At 42.4% G+C, this 20544-nt stretch overlaps 2 protein-coding genes across 5 annotated transcripts in view; one reads left to right on the forward strand and one right to left on the reverse strand.

Moving 5' to 3' along the window:
• Nucleotides 1-46: 46 nt before the first annotated feature.
• On the forward strand, nt 47-12103 carry mIF2 (mitochondrial translation initiation factor 2). The gene is made up of 17 exons (XM_037418538.2): nt 47-153; nt 356-506; nt 1167-1260; nt 1789-1851; nt 1952-2069; nt 2971-3131; nt 3781-3957; nt 4368-4417; nt 4492-4581; nt 4974-5098; nt 6215-6293; nt 6384-6509; nt 7300-7528; nt 8471-8611; nt 9276-9440; nt 10578-10718; nt 11599-12103. Exons 1-17 carry the CDS (start codon nt 104-106, stop codon nt 11769-11771), a joined length of 2133 nt encoding a protein of 710 aa, XP_037274435.2. The 5' UTR covers nt 47-103; the 3' UTR covers nt 11772-12103.
• A 239-nt stretch (nt 12104-12342) lies between these two features.
• The window catches only part of Sym (symplekin scaffold protein), a 67292-nt gene continuing 59090 nt past the window's right edge, over nt 12343-20544 (reverse strand). The window contains exons 32-35 of one of the 4 annotated variants that reach the window (XM_037418534.2): nt 18623-18646; nt 14117-14134; nt 13114-13284; nt 12343-12409 (exon numbers count right to left, since the gene is read on the reverse strand). In XM_037418534.2, coding sequence (XP_037274431.2) covers nt 13120-13284; nt 14117-14134; nt 18623-18646 — 207 coding nt within the window. In that variant the 3' untranslated portion in view covers nt 12343-12409; nt 13114-13119. The remainder of the gene's footprint in view (nt 12410-13113; nt 13285-14116; nt 14135-18622; nt 18647-20544) is intronic. The other 3 variants (XM_037418536.2, XM_037418535.2, XM_037418537.2) reach the window with 3 other exon arrangements.

The following is a 20544-nucleotide window of genomic DNA, read 5'->3' on the forward strand; positions in this document are numbered from 1 at the left end:
AAGGATGAGACAGTTTGCAATGTGTTGTGAAAGATGTATCCTTGACGTTTGTTTGTAATGCGACACTACATCTACGCTACATTTACACGCATGGCAAAAATAAATGGCGGCGTCCATAAGAGTTACTGCCGTAAGGCATCTCCGCAGGTTTCGGTATGTATTTTATCGGGGCGAGAAAGTTTAATGTCTCTTTTACATCGTTGCGAGGCAAAAGTGGGAAACTGGGAAGCTGTATAGTTACATCTAGTTAGCGTTATCGCTGTTAAAGTCATTTGACTTGCGGCGATTTCTTGCTCCAGTTGTTTTGGTAGCCTTCACAGTGCGCTAATCATTCACTGAATGAACTTTCTTGCAGATTGCCGGTTTCGAGCCTTAGCGACGCAGCGCGGGCGTTGGCTGTTGGTTATCCTGACCATCGCGGAGCTAGCCATGGGTGTTCGCTCTGCGGATCGCGTTTATTCAGCACTTCTTACTGGCGATGGGCGAGGAAGATGGAGAAACCGTTTGTACGTCGTTTTATTTTGCGCCGTTACGTTCGCTTTCGCGAGATCTCGCGATGTCGGCTTGTACGAGCTACATTTCTGGCCCGTTTGTCTGAGCGCGGTTGGCACAATGCGAGGCCGGTCTGACTGGTAGATGACCGAATTCGCGAAAGTGTCCGCGACAGTGATCTGTCGAGAATACCACCCTTGCAAGACCACAATTCTCTGCTCGCTACGCACATACCGAAATGCTTGCAGTCGTCTTTTTTTTTTTAATTTATACGGCAAGACATTGACCAATTAGCTTCACCAGAATTATGTCACCACCTTCACCAGAAACGTCGTTTTATGAAGAGCGGTGGCATTGGGCAGCTTGATTGGCCCACAACCCTTCGCACTCTTACCAATCTTGTTTGTAAATTTTTTTGTCAATAGTTCGGTAACAACGTAAAAAAATAAACATGAACCAACACACATGGTTCACCCTAAACTAAATCAAAAACGCAAAAAAACGATTAGGCAAAAAAAATGTTTATGAGACATGAGAAGGCACTGCGAACTAGTTAATAACTACGGCTGCAAATCGTACTTTCCATTACTTCATCAAGCTCTTTGTTCACGCGACTATATAGAAAAGTGTGTCATCCGAAAACTGGATTATGCCACTCAATGTATTTGTTTCAGGTTCCATCGAAAACAAAGCCCAAGAGTCCTGTCGTCAAGGTCTGGAAGAATATCACTCTTGCGGAGCTTGCCAAAGTAGTAGAACACCCGATAGGTAAGACATCAAATGCAACCACCGCATATGCAGTCAGTCAAATAATGTGTCACAGTAGGCCATTTGGTTCCAACGACATGATGGAAAACTTCGCTGCTAGCAGTACTATCGTTAGGTACGTAAAGCAGTCGGACATACAGCTATTACCGAGACATTGGCTGTGTTTATGTTTCCTAATGATAATTGTTGGGGTTCCCCCTCAAAAACCACGATATTATGAGGACTGCCATAGTGGAAGGCTCCAGAAATTTTGACCACCAGAGTTTAACGTGCACCTAAATCTAAGCGCATGTGCCTCTAGCATTTCCGCCTCTGAAATGCGGCCGCTGTGGCCAGGATTTGATTTCCTGACCTTCCGGTCAGCAACCAAGCGCCATTATCATGAGACCACAGCAGCAGGCGTGCATATTTCTCTTAATATTTGTATTGACAACAATGCTTGCAGCTTACTGTCCTGTCATGCCAGTTGAAAAAAAAAAAAAACAGAAGCCATATAATTGTGAATTCCACACTTTTTCTTCATTTCAGATGACATCTATGAAGCTATCTTGCTGGTTGAGAACGCCAGCCAGTATGACCATGACAATTGTGGTTAGTGTCAAGAGAAATATAGCAGCACTTCAGCGTTTCATGCATGGCGTCTCCGTTTACAGCGCTCATTCGCTCTTTGCCATACCCCGCTCTTTTCCAGCAATCGATGATATCGATATTCTCTTCCTGATCCTCAAGAAACTCGGCCTTCGTGGTCAGATCGTGGCTCCTCCTGAACAGCAATCGCCAAAGAAGGAGTTTCAGGATGCAGTCAGAAGGTCTGGAATTAATCGCCATGCTAGTAAATCTTGCACATTCTAATCTTTCTTGAAGTAATTATGCTTTTATTTCTGAATTGCCTGCACATAAATTAGAATTAAATTGTAGATGTGGAAACGGCTGAGTGAACCATGTTGTAATACTTGAAAGGCGAGCTCTCTTAACAAGAGTTTTCAGTAACGTCCAACCTTTAATTCAGGTCAGCACTTTCAGATTTTCATTAAATTCGCTGCCTCTCTCCTAATTTTTCTAATGTCTATATATTCAACAATCACCAAAAAAAAGTAATCTACAAACATGAGTATGTCTTCCACAACGTAATTATTAATAAGCTGCTTCTTCAAGCACTGTTTGTTTAGTATTTGTGTCTAGATTTTGGCCACCTTAAAAAATTTTAATTTCTTTGGCCTTACGTGCCATAACTGCAATTATGATCACATTGAAGGCAATAGTCGATTGCTTCTGACCTCTGACAGTTCTTCAATATTCATTTGAATCTATGTGCTTGAACGTTTTTGCATTTTGCCCCAGTGAAGTGTGGCTGCCATGACTTAAATTGGACGATGACAGATTAGTACCGAATGTATAAATGTGAAAAACAGTTTGGTATTGTACTGGTATTGTGCGACATTACACTGCAAGACAGTGCAATTGTCCTGGTACCCATTTGTGTCGTCTGTAGTCTGTGTATCACTCATGTGACACCTCGTAAACTCGAGTGCCTTTAAAAGTGATATTAGAACAGGTTGTAGTGACTAATGTGGAATCTCTTCTACGCAATGTCTCTGGGCACGTATAATTGTGATTACTACATAAACTGATGTCCACCCAAGCAGAGCGTATTGTAAAAGTTATGCGAGATGCTTTTTAAAATCTTTCACACTTGACGGTATCATTCAGGCCGCCTCCCGATCCCAGTGTGCTCGTCCCACGAGCACCAGTCATCACAATCATGGGACATGTTGACCATGGGAAGACCACGCTCTTAGACTCGCTTCGCAATACCAACGTAGTTGACCAGGAGTTTGGTGGCATCACGCAACACATTGGTGCTTTCACTGGTAAGCTTTGCAGTAATAAAGTATCCAGTGTCTTAAGGTTACCAAAATGAACTTGTCTTACTTGGATAACAAAATTAACTTGCCTGAGATATATGAAGAATGTCTGTGCGCTGCTCCACACTTGGTGAAAATTCACGGAGATGTCAAGAGAAGTATCGTCCAGCTGTCGTTACAGTACGGCGTGACTTTTCTGGTTGAAATCGGAATTACATAAAAGTGCAGGGGAAGATAAAATCTTGAAGCAATAAAAAATCCTTGGAACACATGGTGCTGTTTGAAAAGCCCATGGAACACACACAGGGTGCCACTGTAAAAAAATTCTTAGAACTTGGTTGTTTTTTGAAAAATCCTTAGAACATAAGATGAAAAATCCCATGTTCCTAGGATTTTTCCAGTTGAAGAATACTCAATCTTTGCAGCTGCCATTGGTGATTTTGTGACAAGTCTGGCTCAAAACGACGTTGAATGGTGCGAGTCTGCATCAACCAGCATAGTCCTATAACTTGCAGGAATGCTGTGTAAAAAAAAAATATTCTTTTAGTAAACGTGGTGGAGGCATAGTCTGTACCAAGAACGTGAAAATCTATGCACTGCAGCGAAATTTTTTCAGCTCCAAACAATAAAAGTAGTTCGTCCTTCACACTTTCAGTGAAGCTTCCTGGCAAAGACCGCATCACATTCCTGGACACGCCCGGGCATGCAGCTTTTTCGGCAATGCGCGAAAGGGGAGCCATGGCTACGGATATCGTCGTCTTGGTTGTTGCAGCGGATGATGGAGTCATGGAGCAAACTGTTGAATCCATTAGATATGCGCGTGAGGCCAATGGTAAGCAAAAAAACAAAACAAAAACCTGTTGCTTTACTTCTGTGTTTCCTTAAAGGTGCTAGTAGGAGCTTCTTTAATTGCTAATATACTTTCATATTTTATATACTTATGCTAATTTTATGTGCTACTTCTTTACAGGCACACTCTTCTGGGTAAGCTGTATTGTGAAAATTTCAATGTCTCGGTTTTATTTCAAGTACTAACAGTACCGCTTTCTGCCTAAAGGCAAAATCCTTTTCACAAAGTAAATGAGACTGAAGAAAGCACATTTTCATCTAGTTGCATTATGTTAAACGTGAGCCATGTTCATTCTGTGTAAAAATTGAGATAACCCAAGGCCAGTAATAGTTTGCTGAATAAATGTGCGATGCAGCTGTACTTATTTAATGTCCTTTATCCTCTTATTTCAGTGCCAATAATAGTTGCTATAAACAAGATGGACAAGCCTACAGCTGACATTGTGAGTGATACTGAGATCGCAGCATTTGTATGCAGTCTAAGAAGCCCGTGAATGAAGGTTCCCTTTTTTTACAGGAAAACGCCAAAAGGGGCCTAATGGTTCATGGAATACAGATGGACGACGAAGGTGGGGACACGCAGTACGTCTGCATCTCGGCACTGAAGGTTCGTAGCTCATTCAGAAGAAAAAGAAATGTATCTTTATATGTCACTCTTGTAGTTTCCATCTAATTGAAGTTGAAGTGCCTGTCAAACAACACTTTGGCAACACTTACACTTACACACTCTTGGAAATGGCACTATAGCCTAACCTCGATATAACGAACCCGGATATAACAAAATGTTTGTTATAAAAAATGCATTAAGAATAGCCTTACAATAGATACAGTGTTAGGAATATACCTTTATAACGAATTTTCTGTTATAGCGAAATTATTTTCGTGTAAAATGCAACTTTGTTATGATGAGGTTTGGGTGTACAACTGTCACACTCTTGTCTTGATAGGCATATCTGGGTGGTGGAAATTTTTGTCAACCGCATTTTACTTGCTGTGCAGGGCACTAACTTGGACAAGCTGACAGAAACTATTCTGACGCAAGCTGAGCTGATGGAGATCAAAGCAGACCCCAAGGGCCCCGTTGAAGGTGTTGTCATCGAATCGATGACCGACCGACACAGAGGGTGAGGCAGGAACGTGTTATCACAAGTTCATAGATGGCAATGATGGTCTCTTCTTTTCTACTGAAGGTCTTACTGCGATATCAGTTATATGGACACTCCTGACGGGTTTTCGCCATTGCTGTCATGTTCCTTATAGAGTCCAAGTCAATAAAATCACCCTTAGTATGTTCTACGTGTTAATAAAAGCGCAGGAGCACTGGCATTGAACATGAAATGAGCTTGCCATCTCTGTTGCATGAAGAGTGTATGCGATAACACTGCCCTACGTGCGAGCCCTGTCGCGTGCTCTTCAAGTGGAGAAAACGCCCTGCCTGTTTTTCGTCAGGCGAAAGACTATGAAGGGGTGCTGGTAGGGGGGTGCTTCATCGCTTGAGCAGTAACCGCGAACTTTTGATCGAAAGAGCACGGTCACGAGCACCATCTCGACTGACATCAGAAGAATGCTCTCATACCTGTGCACATGCTATGCTCCTGGCGTCGTGTTGAGACGGCACAGCATGACAACCACTGCTTTCCTGAAATCGCTGTTACACCAGCGTTTTGAGGAATTACGCGAGATTGAATGCAAAAGAGTTAGCTGCATGCCTCACTTTGTATGACATTACAATGTTGCTATTGCATTCATTGCTTCACCCTTGCAGCAATACTGTTCTTATTTTCTTTTCCCGCGAACACCGTTTGAAAAAGTTTAGCTGATCTTTTCGAGGAGTCGCTAGTAGACACAATCACTGAAATAGCATAGGTTACATGCAAAATCATGGCGCTTTTGGGTTTGTCAGCTGCACATGCGAGTGTTATGTTAACAAGATATTCCTGCGACATGCTTTTGCTACATAGTGTTTAATTTTAGATCAAATGAAGGGCCACTCTACTATGGCACAAGTTAATGTAGTATACACCTATTGCCCATGCTTGTTGTATGTGTTATGTACAGTGAACATAGCACACGCTAGAAGAGGGAAATAAGTCACGGCACGAGGATCTTGGTTATATTTCACTAGAATAAATGGCAGCATTGAGACGCACCGTTCTATCTCTTCAGGCGTATTGTCTAGAACGAAGTCTCTGGATTTTACAAGTATGCTTGTGAGTGAGCGTGCAAATCTGTGTGTGCAGGAAGCTGTCCACGGCTATTGTGCAGCGCGGCACATTAAGGAAAGGGGCATACCTAGTCGCTGGGCTGGCGTGGGCAAAGGTAAATTTTGTCAGAGACGTCTGTGATGTGGACAGTGCTGCTGCGGTTAGGGTGCAGTACTTCAGCGGCATTTACTCTGCTTTTACCAAGGTTCGTGGAATGTTTGATGAGTGGGGGAAGCCGGTACAGAGTGCACCGCCCGGAACACCAGTTCAAGTGATCGGCTGGCGGTCACTTCCGTCAGCTGGCGACGTCATCATTGAAGTCGAATCGGAGGTGAAGTTCTCTCATTTCCTGTTGTGGCCTGAATGTATGCCAATGTTTTCTGTCGCTCTGACCAAGCGCACTTTGAAATGGATGCCTGCAAGGCTAATTTAATTGAGCTGCATAGAATGGTCTCGGTGTTTGAAGCGCAGCTTTTAGATGAAAAGTTAGTTCAATGTAGACTTTTTGTTGCTCATTAAAATTAGGTTTGCACATTAACAAAACAATTTAAAAAGCCTGGACATATTCAAAACGTGTGTATGAGGCCATCAACGCTTGCATTTGGGATACTTGCGTTAAATTTGCAAACATTAATGTGGGCAGGTTAATGCACAAAAATAGACCTTTACAGCTGGTCCTCACAAGAAATGGGCAGAATTTGTCTTTCTGCTCACAAGCTAGAAAGTTTACGAGTGACAGGACAGACACATTTGATGCTGATCACATGGCTCTAACAAGTGGTAGGAGCAGTCGCAGAGTCAACCCTGCTTACATGCTACAGCAACAGGCATGCAGACTAGGTTTAATGTGAAACGAGACAACTGTACAGTGAGTATGTTCTGTCGTGGTCATGCGAGAAGTGCAACCTGAACAGCACGGGCCTATATAGATCATTCGTAAAGTTCACACTTAATACCTCTGTGAAGCAACAATCTTGGTACTTTGGTTTTTTTGGCATTGCCGGGCCTGTCCTGGCTCACCATCTCGCGCATGCTGCATTAATACTGGTATTTCAGTCAGTTCTTCTACTAAACCACTGCAGGGCACGCATTACTGACCTCCACGACGATGCGTCTTGCAGAAACGTGCGCAGCAGGTCGCCCACTGGCGCGAGTCCCAGATGCAAGCAGAGAAGGACATGGAAGAGTACAAAGCTATTCAACAGAAGGTGCAACGGCACTTGGAGCAGTACAAGGCTGAACTCGAGCAACGGCGTGCCATGGGCATCCGGAAAAAGAGAAAGCGCCTCACCAACCGCGAGAAGGAGTACACCGTCGACGACACTCCCTGTCTGCCCATAGTCGTCAAAGGTGGGAAACAACATTATTGTCCAAGTTGCCCAGACTTATGGAAGCTTTTTGGCACTACTGCTACATAGTTGTATTTGTGTGAAAAATTGTACGTTTAGTTTTTTCTTATCATGCCCTTGTGCACTGGTAATGTACACGAAAAAGCCACGTAGTGGTAATCACCAGAAGAAATATTATGTATGCTAAACCACAACAGGCTTCATTCCGACTGCAATATTAATGCAATGCCACACGCGAGTGCGAAGTCTATGCTCAGCATCTTATGCTCGAAGGACCCCTCGCCAGGTCTAACCATTACGAATGAACAGGAGTGGTATTTAGAAAACTCGTCGTTATGTAGCGACTGCCGTGTCCTCGTCCCCGGTCTAAAGTTTGCCACTTCATTATATGGTATAAGAATAAAGCTTAGCGATAATCGCATCAGTGTAGTGTGAAACGTTTTCATAGCATGAAAACAGTCGAAAATGCCCTTCGAAAGAGTGTGGGCACTGCATGCATGGATGTCTTACGTCGCAACTACTCCCTTGGAACCTAACAGGCTGTGGTCCACTGCAGAACATTGCAGATGTGCTATAAAGGAAAATATAAGGAAAAAAAATGAATGCTGTCTTTATCATAGGCGTAAACACATGGGAGAATGCACACAGGGTGCAATGCTTGCAGATAAAAGCTGACAATGGTCCCCTCCACCAATTTCACCAGATTTGCTGCGGGGCTGTCAAAAGTCTTCTAGTAATGAAAATATTTGAAAAAAATCATTTCAATATAACGCTCTCTACAACTACAAGCATGTAGTTGAAGCTCTCAGTGCAAGCGGGGGGGGGGGGAGTCATTACTATTTCTCTTCAGTCAATCTTGCAGTTCTCACATGCTAAAGTGCAGCGAATCCAGGTTACGTAACGTTTCTAACTAACTGCGAATTCGTTTTGTCTCCGTTTCCAGGTGATGTTGACGGTTCTGTGGAAGCTGTCCTGGATCTCTTGGATACTTACCACTCGCATCAGAAATGCCGTCTGGACATTATTCACTACGGAGTGGGACCTGTATCGGAGTCTGACGTTGAGTTGGCACAGCCATTCAATGGTAAGGCAACCTACAATCATCTCGTACTTCACAAGAAAACTGATGAGTTCAGTTCATTTCTTGAAAATCGCCTTGCAGATTAAGTGGGCGTTTCTGCTTTACCGTATAGTACGAGAGTGTCAGCAATTGTTCGCCGCTTGTGGTTAATGTAACACTATTGTGCCTATGTGCTTACATTTTGCACAGCAATATTGATAGCCAGTTTTAGCAACTGGCTACTTTGACCACACTACAATGTCAGCTTTCGCTTTTCGGCATACTTGTTTAGTACGTCCATAGGAATGTGCTTGAAAAGATGCAGACAACAGCTGTGAGTGCATTTTTACCTGTTGTTTACAACTTTCAAATGCATTCTCATTATCTTCATATCTTACATGTGTTAATACTTTTTTTTGTATATGAAACTACTGCATACACATTATAAATAACTCTTACAACCTGCAATCCTTTTACTAGCCAAAATTATATAGCTCTGTGCATAGTTTAATGCATTGAAATTTCACTAACTGTACATATAGAATAAATATGGCAAAGGTGCACACAAAAGAATGTTTATGAATGTTGAGTGCTACCTGAAAATCTAGGACTGAATGTATATTCAAAAATGTATGAGCAAATGCACTGAGTAGTCAAGCTTTGTAAAAAGCCACGACTTCTCTCGCAGGCATAGTCTACGCCTTTCACGTTCCAGTCTTGGGTGCAGCGGCATCGGCAGCAGAGGAGGGAAATGTCCACATTCGAAGTTACAATGTCATCTACCATCTCGTCGATGACATCAAGAAAGAACTCGGAAAGCGGCTGCCCCTCCTCGACGTGGATGAGGTTCACGGTTAGTTTTTCGCTGTCAACCTTCAGCTTAGCTACCTTAAATCATTTTCAACCTATTCAAAGGGGCCCTGCAACACCCAAGTAGCCATCGAATGAATTCTTAATGGAGCTTATTGCATCACGAATAGACCACAAGATTTTTGGAGTCCGTCCAGTACGAGCGGAGTCACTAAGATTTGTCGCGCACTGCAATGGCTTTCTCTCTTCTCTTGTTTCGACAAAAGCGCTAGAAGCTGAGCAGGGAGGGATGGCATGGGAGAAGTAACGTCACGCATGCCTCGTGACCTTGAACACTTTTTCTTTTTTTCAAATGCGTGACTTTCCAGTCCGATCGCACACGCACGTACAGGTCGCGACTTTTTAAAACGGCCCCGGTAACTCCCGAGTGCGCCTTGCTCAAATCAGCCAGTGGCATAATACTTTGGCCTATGATGCTATGATTTTTTAGTACTACAGTTGACTCCCATTAAAGGAAACTCTCTTAAATGAAATTGCTGCTTAAATGGAACAACTACCACTAATATGTTTGGTTCCTTACTTGAATATTGTACCCCTATAAATCTCTCGGTAAACGAAACTTCCCTTAAAGGAAACCCATTTTCCTGGTCCCTTCAAGTTTCGTTTAAAGGAGTCTACTGTATACAGCATCATTTGTCGAAAAAGAGAGGAAGCGATTGTAAGCCGACCTTAAGAATTTATTGTAAATTCCAGGCCACATGGTGCACTGTAATATTTCGCTGATGCATTCTCAGGAGCCTTGACTACCGATCGGAAGCATTTTCCGACCATGCTCCTTATTTCATTACTCCAGCGCTCTGCTTTTCTCGATTGCATTTCCCATCCCTTTCTGTCGCTTCGAGTGACCACCAGTTGTCCATCCTACGCAGCATGTGACCAGCCCAAGCCCATTTCTTTGCCTTGACGAGCTTAGAATTCAATAACTGATGTCGGGGAGGCTACGGGAACCAATGTACTTGTCTATCGTTCACCCCCAACTTTGCTCAGCAAAAAGATCAATTGTGTACCGCGAGCAAGGAGCAAAAAATTTAGTCCTGTTCCTAATCAGCCTCACAAGCATGTAACATAGGCATAGGTTTGTTGTGGACTGCCTCATTATGTATTTTTAAAACTTCCGCAGGGGAAGCTGTTGTGCAGCAGGAGTTTCTGGTCAGTGAAGGACGGAAGAAGATTCCTGTAGCGGGGTGCAAGTGCACGAAAGGAACACTGCGCAAGAACGCACTTTACAAGTTGGTGCGAAACACTGAAGTAATTCACAGTGGTAAGTTAAGATTTGTTGTTAAATTTCCTTCTGGGTCATTCCACGCCAAACGTCCCAGCCATTTCGGCGAACGTGTTCAAAAAAAAAAAAAAAATCGTGCTGATTTACTGCATTGAAAACAGTGAATTGCTAGAGTATTTCGGGGATAAAAAAGTTTCCTGCTCACGTGGGTGACCTCTGAACTTTCCAGAATGTTGTCTCCGTGTTGTTTGGGAAATAACGCAATTTTGAAAGTGCCGCTTTTTGTTTTTATACCAAATTTGGTTTAAGTATTAAGTGAAGGGGCTTCTAAAAGGTGTTTGAAGCTCAGTAAGATTAGCGCAATTTTTCTACCACGTTCACCTCCCGGAATTTAGCCAAAATGTGTTACGTTTGCATTTTTTCTGTTGCAATACTGTGCTTTCTATACTGTGCTGTAGGTCAACTGTATTACTTTGCTGTGCAACTCCAAGTATCTTTAACTGTAGCAAAAGAGGAACTTAGTGCATTTTGAGTGCACGTGCATATCTGTATATTTTGTTTAAATGCCAATCGTGCTCACAATATTGAACGATTGCTCCGAATATTAACGATAAAAAGCACATTTGCTATTGGCACTTCAAGCAAGTGCCAAAAGCAACATCAATGTGCCACCTTTTGCTGGTGCTGTTACCAGCGTATCTCATGCGTGCGTTCTTTTTGCATAAATTCAATTGTGCCTTTTATTTTCCAGCTGATTCTTATAGGTACAATTATTACGCACGCTCTATTTTCACCTTAGACGTGACTTCGTCACAGAGAGTGTCAACTGTGCTATGTTCTTTTTTTCTTCTCTGCGTTGAGAAATAACGTACGAGGTTGTCGCGGGAATCCCAACACTTTGCATTCACCTTTGCCGCAGGTCCGCTAGTGTCCATGAGGCATCTGAAGAACGAAGTCGAATCTATAAAGAAGGATGTCGAGTGTGGACTCATGTTTCAGGACGCCAACGTCCGGTTTCAGCACGGTGATGTTCTCGTGTGCTACAGCATCAAGCAGGTGCCGCAAGAGACAGACTGGGACCCTGGTTTCTGATCTACAGTGTGTTTGCGTGATTTTAGGAACTACATATAAACACAGGGCTAAATACGTGTTATGTGTTAAACAGGTTTATCTCGAAGCGATGAAGAGTAAGGCAGCCTAAAAAAAGATTTCAGCAGAGCGCTTCAAAAGCAAGGTGGGCTAAGGTATGCAAACATCAGTACTATTGAACTAAACAACTTCAAAATTTGCTAACATTTTTATCAATGCTGTCATGTCTGGGACTCAAGTCCATTCAAGAGCATTGAAAAAGTTTCTATACTTGAGTTGTTGACGAATGGCAAATTATAAACGTGAAAGTGTGAAACACAACTAAAATGAATGATTGTAGAGTTATTCTCGTTCTGGAAATCTGCAAACACAACTTAGCTTTCCTGTACAGTAGCTGAATTAAAGCGACGCGTCGAATGAAGTGGCTCGTTGCAGTTGTACAATAAAATGTCTGTTAAAAGAGAAAAGAATAAAACATTTATGTCACCAGCTTTTTTGTGTCGTTGCAGTAACTGTGAACACACACACCGCAGCGCACAGTCGGCAGCAAGACAAGGACATGTTGTGTCGTAACTTGTGTCGGTACGTTAAGATATTTATTCTTCACTATTTCACGGTCACAACTACCACACGCATCATCCCTGAAAGAGAGAAAGAAACGAAAGAGAGTCAAGACATATTAATTACTCTGGCAATGCGTGATGAACTAAAGCTAATGCATTCACTAATTGGCAATAGTAAGAGCAACCAAATATGCATGCTTTGTGTGATTCTGTATGTCCCAAAGATGATTAAAGAAAGACGGCGCCACATAGTGCATTGTGTACCATCCTTGTTCTGTGTTTTTTTTTTTTTTCTTTTTTGAGCTTCGCCTCAAATCCCCTTCCCCTATAAAAGTGGTTTCACTGTGTCATTGGCTGCCAGGCTGTGAAACCACCTATTCAGGGAAAATCCGCATGAACGCGAAGCCACGCACCAAGGTTATATGCACATATTAGCTCCACTGTCATTAATTATTCCTTAAAATCTTAAAAGTATTGGCCTTTATGCGCACTAAAGATAGCAAACTTTCAAACGTAACGTATTTTACCGCTTATAACTTACACTCTACTGCTATTCAAATCTTTCTGCTAGAGGAAGTGGCTTTAGCACACCCCCTGTTTTAATTCTTAAAAATAATGTGCAAGTATAAGTGGGGTTATGGCAAAAACGAAAGTTTTTGTTTATAATATGAAATGTACAGTATTCAAACTACTGAATTCGAAATTTTTGGACCATTTCACTATTTGTACATTCCCAATAATGTACAAAGCCAGCCTTAATTTTAAGGATGGCAGCGACTCACCCAAATTCACACGTCAAGCTCCTGCGATGCCGTGCTGCCATCTTCGGATGTGGACAGTCTGATCTTGGTGTTACTCGAAGGCCGCCAACTGTCCCTCTCCGAGCGACTGCCGCCGTAATCCCTCGAGTCTCTCGCTTCTCTAGAATCCCTCGATTCCCTAGATGAATCCCTCTATAACAAGGTGAGCAAAAGAAAAAGAAGGGGACGTATAGATGTCCAGGAGAGAGCAATGGACAATGACTGTTAAAGGGACGCTAAAGAGAAAAAGAATGATTCTGGCTGTATTAGTGAAGTAAATTACACTTCCACAAAATACTAAAAGCATAAATTGTGCCATGAGAAGGTGTCTGCAAAGCCAGAAGGTGCACAAGTGAAACACATGTGGCACTGCTGCTTTTGAATTGACCGTACCAACTTTCCACATCATTTTAGACAGCCATGCTACAACTTGCATGCACTATTCTTTACAACCAAAAATGCAGCGTTATAAGGAAGCAGAGAATTAACGTTACAAGTTTCAGGAAATATCGTTGAACCAACACGGTAGAAATATGAGAGAGAGAAAAAACTGGTGAGAAGTCACGGGGGGAAATGCCGCTCAAGGTATTGTTGCAAAAAGTAGTCTTGCCTTCAGCGAGGCAATGATATCGTTGACGAAAACACCCACTAGGCAACACATTGGCTCCAACAACGTTCCCCGGTAACTTTTCATTGCTCCGAGCTTTCATCTTAACACCTGAACTTCGACCATGTTTGAAAAAAAAAAAAAAAAGGTGCTGAGATTCATGAATTAATACTGACACACAGGTTTTGGGGTTCTGATGCAAAGTTAAAAAATGAAACCTGCACCTTCGTTTGACCTTCCAATAATGAAGCTATGATGGTTGACGTTAAAAAAAAGCACAGACGTTAACAAGCACAGAATGCATTGTCAGTTTTAGCTGATTTCATGTTTCACTTTAGAGTTCTTAAGGTAATGGTTTAGAAAAAATAGCATACTAACTTTCATCTTTAGGGCAATCTGTAATGGGAGAGGCAGAAAAGAGAAAGCAGAAGAGAAAAATGCATCCATGTTAGTAATGCACGAAGTGGCTACAATGCACAGAACCCAGAAAGCTCAAATACTGTTCTACAAGAAGCAAACTTATAATATTAATGCCTTTAATAATGGCCGTGAAGAGCACATTACTATAACTAAGGCCATTAAATGTTTCATGAGTACTATTTGGTCTAGCTGGTTAGTAGCACAGAGTTTCCCAATATACACTAGAGGGAACTCTGGCGCTAGTGTCTATGGAAGCTGCAAGGCACAGCGCTTCAGCGAGCATGTGAATGATGGGTAGTACACACATTTGTCTAAACTTCATACTTCTGGCCTGCTCTTGGCTCCGTGTGTGTTCGTGTGGCTTGAAGCTGTTTTCTCACGAAACAAAAATCAGCAAATGTTCAGCAATTGCGCTTCACCACCCAATTTTTTTTTCGAATTACCTTTCCAAATTGGGTCACGAAGTTCAAAAGGGTTGAATCTTTCTTTCAAAACAAAATCGAAACACAGCAGTAAACAAAGCCGCAAGTACGATTCGCCACTCGCAAGTACGAAGACTAGGCAAATGTGTGTACTACCCATCATTCCCATGGTCGCTGAACGATCGCAGCGCCTGAGTGCCCTCTAGTTAATTTTGAGAAACTGTATGGTTATTAGCACCGATTGAGGCCTTTACAATGAATTGACAAGTAGAAGAATGGGGACAGGACAGGTGGTAACTGCACATAACTGGATAAACACAGCTATGGAAGTCACTAAAAAGTCTACGAAAAAGAGCAAAGAATTCTATCTTTCTGTAAGCATGCGTGTTAAGGACGTTCGAATTCTTACAGATTCTTTCTGAGTTCGGGAAGCAAAAGATAATGTGTGAACATACGTGCGAGAATAAGCAACTACAGTAGTGAAAGTGTTGTAGCAGGCATGAATTTGTCAGAAGACTTTAGCACTAGTTCTCGTGATTTTTTTTTTTTTACTCAGCACGTGGAAAGTGCCGGTAAGATTTTTAATTTTTTATTTATTTATTTTATTTTAACATACTGCAGCCCCTCTTGGGGCTATAGCAGGAGTGGGTACATCGCACAAAACCACGCATCGAACAAGTTCAATAATGAAACAAAAGCAAAAAGAAAGAAAGAAAACACAGTAACGACGAAACCAGGTGTTCGAAAGTCAACATAGAAGGAAGTGTACAGTTTTAGCGGCATGGTAAAGGGTTACATAAAAACGACCTAATATACACATCTAAGTACAAAAGTGCACTCGTACAAAGGGGGAAAGGAAACAAAGCGGTATATGTACGTAGTTTACAATAGTTGTATTTTAGAAGGAAATGTAAGCAAGTCAAGAGAGCGCACGTGGCCAGGCAACAAATTCCAACGCTCAATTGTTCGCGGAAAAAAGCTATATTTGAACGTGCCTGTGCGGGGATGATACGGGGAAACGTTAAGGGTGTGATTGCTTCTGGTCTGAGTGGGGCTTGCATATGTGACATATTTGTTCGATGACAGGCGATATGAACAGTGAATGATGCGGTGAAAAAAGGTTAGTGATTCAATTTCACGACGGGCAGCTAAGGTGGTTAGCTCTAGAGATACGAGGGCTGTGGTTGGTGAAAAAGCGCAGTCATACCTGCGACAGATGAATCGGATGGCTTTCTTTTGAACAGCTTCAATTTTGTTAATTTCGCCTTTTCGGTAAGGGTTCCACACGGAGCATGCGTAGTCAAGTGTCGGTCGGATTAGTGTTTTATACATCAGGAGTTTGGTGTCTTTCGGTGCTTGGCTGAGTGTGCGTCGAAGATAACCCAGTTTCTTAAGTGACTTTGTGCATACATATTCGATGTGTTTCGACCAGGATAGGTTACTTGTGAAAATAATGCCAAGATACTTATATTCTGTAACTCTTTGGAGGTTTATGTCAGCGGATGAGTACGTGAAATTAGACAGGGAACGTTTGTGAGTAAAAGACATGGATACTGTTTTGCGGAAATTTACGGACATCTGCCACGTTTTACACCACGCGCAAAACCTAGAAAACGACTCGTTTAGTTTTTGGTGACACTGCGGTGTGCTAATGGTGTCATATAGTACGCAATCATCCGCATAAAAACGGATTTTAGAACTGATGTTGCCAGGCAGGTCGTTTATGTAGATCAGAAATAGCAGTGGTCCAAGGACCGAGCCCTGGCAAACTCCAGAAGTTACGTTAGATTTATTGGATACGAAATCATTAAATTCTACGAATTGCGCGCAATCTGAAAGAAAGTTTTCTATCCACTTGACCAAGACCGGGTTGTTTCATATGGCAGTTAGCTTGCATATCAGCTTAGCGTGAGATACCGTGTCGAATGCTTTGGAAAAATCGATGAAAACGGCGTCGACCTGCTCTCCGGAATCAAGATGAACTACTGGATGAAAGAACTTGGACAAGCATAGCTTTTCTAGTTTTTCTTTAGGAGGCTAAGGCGCGAGAACTGAAAAACTCCCCGAGAGTGTCACACATCCCTGCGTGCGTGTAGTTATGTATGGCGAGTTAGAAGTAAACAAAATAATTTTTTTTCGATGTAAAATCGAGATTTACTTTTTTTGACACAACACAAAAGCACAAGCATGAATCTCAATTCGCTGTGCCATGCAAATACTGCCTAAGTGGCATCTCATACGTAACCACGTGCAATATGCTCTATGGCACCCATGTAATGTATGGCAACTATTGTACAATACTAGTTCTACATGCTATCAAAATATGTCCCAGGACAGCACTGAAATGCCTCAGAATGAGAATTCACAAGCCTACGCTACACCGATAGTAATTACGCAGCAAGTTCCAAGCGTGGTGCAATTCGAACATACATGTAACTGTACTGTAACAGCGCTATTCATTAACCACTGTAACACAAGAACATGGTGCTAATGTTATGAATGACAGCAAAATTAAAATTTTCTTGTGAGCTATGACGAAGGCAATAAGCACACACCGTGAATTTAACGCAGTTAAATTTTTCACCTTCATGTGACACATGAAGGCACGGTGTTGTATCTCAAATGGAAAATGATGACACACACTGCATGCATGATGCACATCAGCTGACACTGTACTAGAACATAAAGATTTACCAAATGAAAGAAAAAAAAGGGAAAAAAAAGGAAAAAAAAGATTATGACGTTATTAGTTAGTATGACACTATTAGAGTGCATGCAAGTACAGCATAATATGCATAATAGAATTACATTAACAGCAGACTTGTCTGTAATAATGTTCAAGCTTGAAATTACCAGCGCCTCTGGCGACGAGATCACACTTGAGATACATAAAGCCCCGACGATGAATTTTATTGGGCTTACTTTAGTGCGTTACGATTATCTGGCTAGAGAAATGCTGTGCACTGCATACAACTGATCAGATTAGGTCTGCCAGTAGTATGCTGACAAGATTAGATATGTTGTACTGTAAATAATGGGCAGTGTAAATACCGCTTAGAAGGACGGAACGACGACAGTTTCGGTTAAAAAAGGCTTCGTTTCAGTGTTGGCCCACGCACAACCTTTCGCCGTTCGGCTCTGCCACTTCTAAGGAACTTGGCGACCCAAGATGCCTCTCAAAATTCGTTGGAGGGACTGGGTATCGATCCCCGTACCTCTTGCTCACATAACTCTCTCTGAAGTAACTGGCAAGCTTACATACATATTTGCAAGGCGCAGGTAAATGTAGAAAAAAAAGAAAAAAGAAAGAAAGAAAAAGAGAACGACTTGGTCGATCTAGTAAAGTAGGGGTGCTTATTTCGACCCTTCAACAAGAACAAATCTTCATTCAAGTGCTAAGCAATTTTTTTCAAAGCTTTATGCTACATCCGCACTGACACTTACTTTTACACTCATACCTTGATCTAATGAATTATCATTTATAATGAAATGAGTGAAGAACAGCTTTCTACTAGATAAAGTCACAAATGATCATTTAATACGAATTTCTGGATAGAATGAAGTATTTTAGAGGCAAGTGTGACCTTGTTATAATGATGTTCGAGTGTATTTTTACTAACATGTGCTCAGTGAATCGATGTTCCAGATTACTCTAGACAAATGTAAGCTGTTAGATTTCCATTTTTTCTCTCTCTTTTTTTTTTTTTTTTGTAGCCACGCAGAAAATACAGTAGACTTGGTATAAACAAAACCTGAAGGGACCAGGAAAATGTGTTTCCTTTAAGAGGAGTTTCGTTTACTGAGAGATATATAGGGGTACAATATTCAAGTAGGAAACCAAACATATATTAGTGGCAATTATTTCATTTAAGCAGCAATTTCATTTAAGAAAGTTTCCTTTATTGGGAGTCTACTGTAATGCCTTCTTGTCTTGTCTTGAAGCCTCCCTTTAGGAAAATAGTGAATTGCTGCAAATGTTTTGGATAAAAGTCCTCAAAGACGAACTTTCTTGACAAATGAACGATGTGTCGGTCATACTTACATCTTTATCTGCCGACTTTGACTTCTAAGAGGGAAAAGAAAAACCACAGAAAGCATGCTCTAAAATTCCATTATGCAGCTTCGAAAACACAAAACAGAAAGAAGCGACTGAGAGTGTTTACAGAGCAAACAAAAAAACGCTACAACTGATTGTGAATACAAGCAACATGCAAAATAATGTGCACAAGCTGAACCGCAAAACAATACTTCAAGACACACACATGCATGCAGGTTAATTACATTGTAACGGGCTTCAGCAGTCAGACCTCGTTAATACGTACCCGCTTTAGGCGTATTAATGGTTAAAACACAGTTGTGGCGAATTCTCCACCAAGTCTCAGAGATGCATTCGTGGACCGCTTAAGCCGTAATGTTCGGCTTATGCCTGCTGGTTAGTGCGTACTAAATGCGTACCGCACTAACATTTTGCGGCAGAAAATTTTACTGGGCCGCTGAAGTTGCAGATGCCACAATGTGCCGTGAACAGTTTTTCGTCATGTTGGTAAGTACGGAGATCAGCCAATCAGTTATTCCGACTTCCATGCAATTGCGGCGATAACATTGTGTGCAATCATCGGGAAAAAACGAAGATGAGGTGGCGACCACCAACAAACTCGCTGGTGTGACTTATCCCCGACGAAAATCTTTATCACAGTAAGCATATCTGGTTATCTGCTCGAGCACGCGTGTGATGTAGCGTCACTTTAGGCGTATACTGCACGCTTTCAGTAGGCGACTACCTGATCGTGCTCGGCCGCCGATCGCTGCCGCTTCGTTGTGCAGGACCGTCTTCAAGTGCGCACCGCTCTACAGAAACGCAAGCAGCTCACTGTCGCGGAGTTAAGTGGTGCCGGTCGTGTGCACCCGAGAAACCTTGCTGTATTATGCCAGCACGCGCACTGTGCATCAAGTGTGATGCTGTTGCAACCACGCTGCACGCTTTTATTCAGACGGCCCAAACGCACCTCAATCCACTGCCATAACTTCTGGAGCATCGCGGAGAGCACATTGCTTGTGGAAAGCTCGTCACCGCCGCGTTGACCTCGCAGGCTACTCACCGCATTTGTGCATGGTCTGAAGCCGAGTGAGCGTACTTTTCAGCAAGTCGATCAGCAGTCACGGTGTGCACCGAGTAGGCGAAGTGCTGCACGCTACTAGTCATGCAGTAAACGATTTGCCTCTCTGCAGCAGTACCGCATCCAAAAAAACACTACTGCGTCAGTTTCTGCTTAGAAGCAGACTGCGGAACAACTTTATAGTAGACAACCGATTGTGTTTGTTCTGTTGCTGTACCACTCTGCATATCCCGAACCCCGCAGTAGTTTCAAAATGCTCCTTGCCGTCACGACCACGTGCTATTGGGCGGGTGTGTGAGAGTCAAAATCTTCTTCTGCACTTTGACAAAAAGAAAGAAATGGCTTTGCAGTGGGCACTTTAGGCACTATTTCCTCTGACACTGAGTTTATTCCTGTGCTGGCAGCGATAGCACGTGCGAAGACATGCAAACTTGTAGCTGGTGGTTAATGCGCAAGGCGTTCAGTGCGTATTTATGCCACCGTCCTCGGCAGCTACGTATTAACGGGGTTTCGCTGTACAGAGGTTTTCTTTTTCTTTTTTTTTTTTTTTTTTTTTGTGGGGAGAGGGTAATGCCAGGCTGTGGTGGTGGCAGAAGAAAAGAGTACGAAGTTAGTGGCTGCTGTGGCCAAGAAAACAGTCAACTTCTTACAACAGTACCAGAATTTGTGTGATAATAGCATAAAAATAGAACGGAAAGTAACTTTTCCAACTAGTTGCCAAGCTGCGAATTCAGCTATTTGGTGGAGATTGGTGAAAAGTGGTACAGAAGACGACGACAGGAACCCGGAACCTTAGACTAAATTTGTCTTCAATGTGAGGAAATGGCGTACAGATAGAGGTTAGTAA

This window comes from Rhipicephalus microplus, chromosome 6 (genome assembly GCF_043290135.1).
Source record: "Rhipicephalus microplus isolate Deutch F79 chromosome 6, USDA_Rmic, whole genome shotgun sequence".
Lineage (NCBI taxonomy): Eukaryota > Metazoa > Arthropoda > Arachnida > Ixodida > Ixodidae > Rhipicephalus > Rhipicephalus microplus.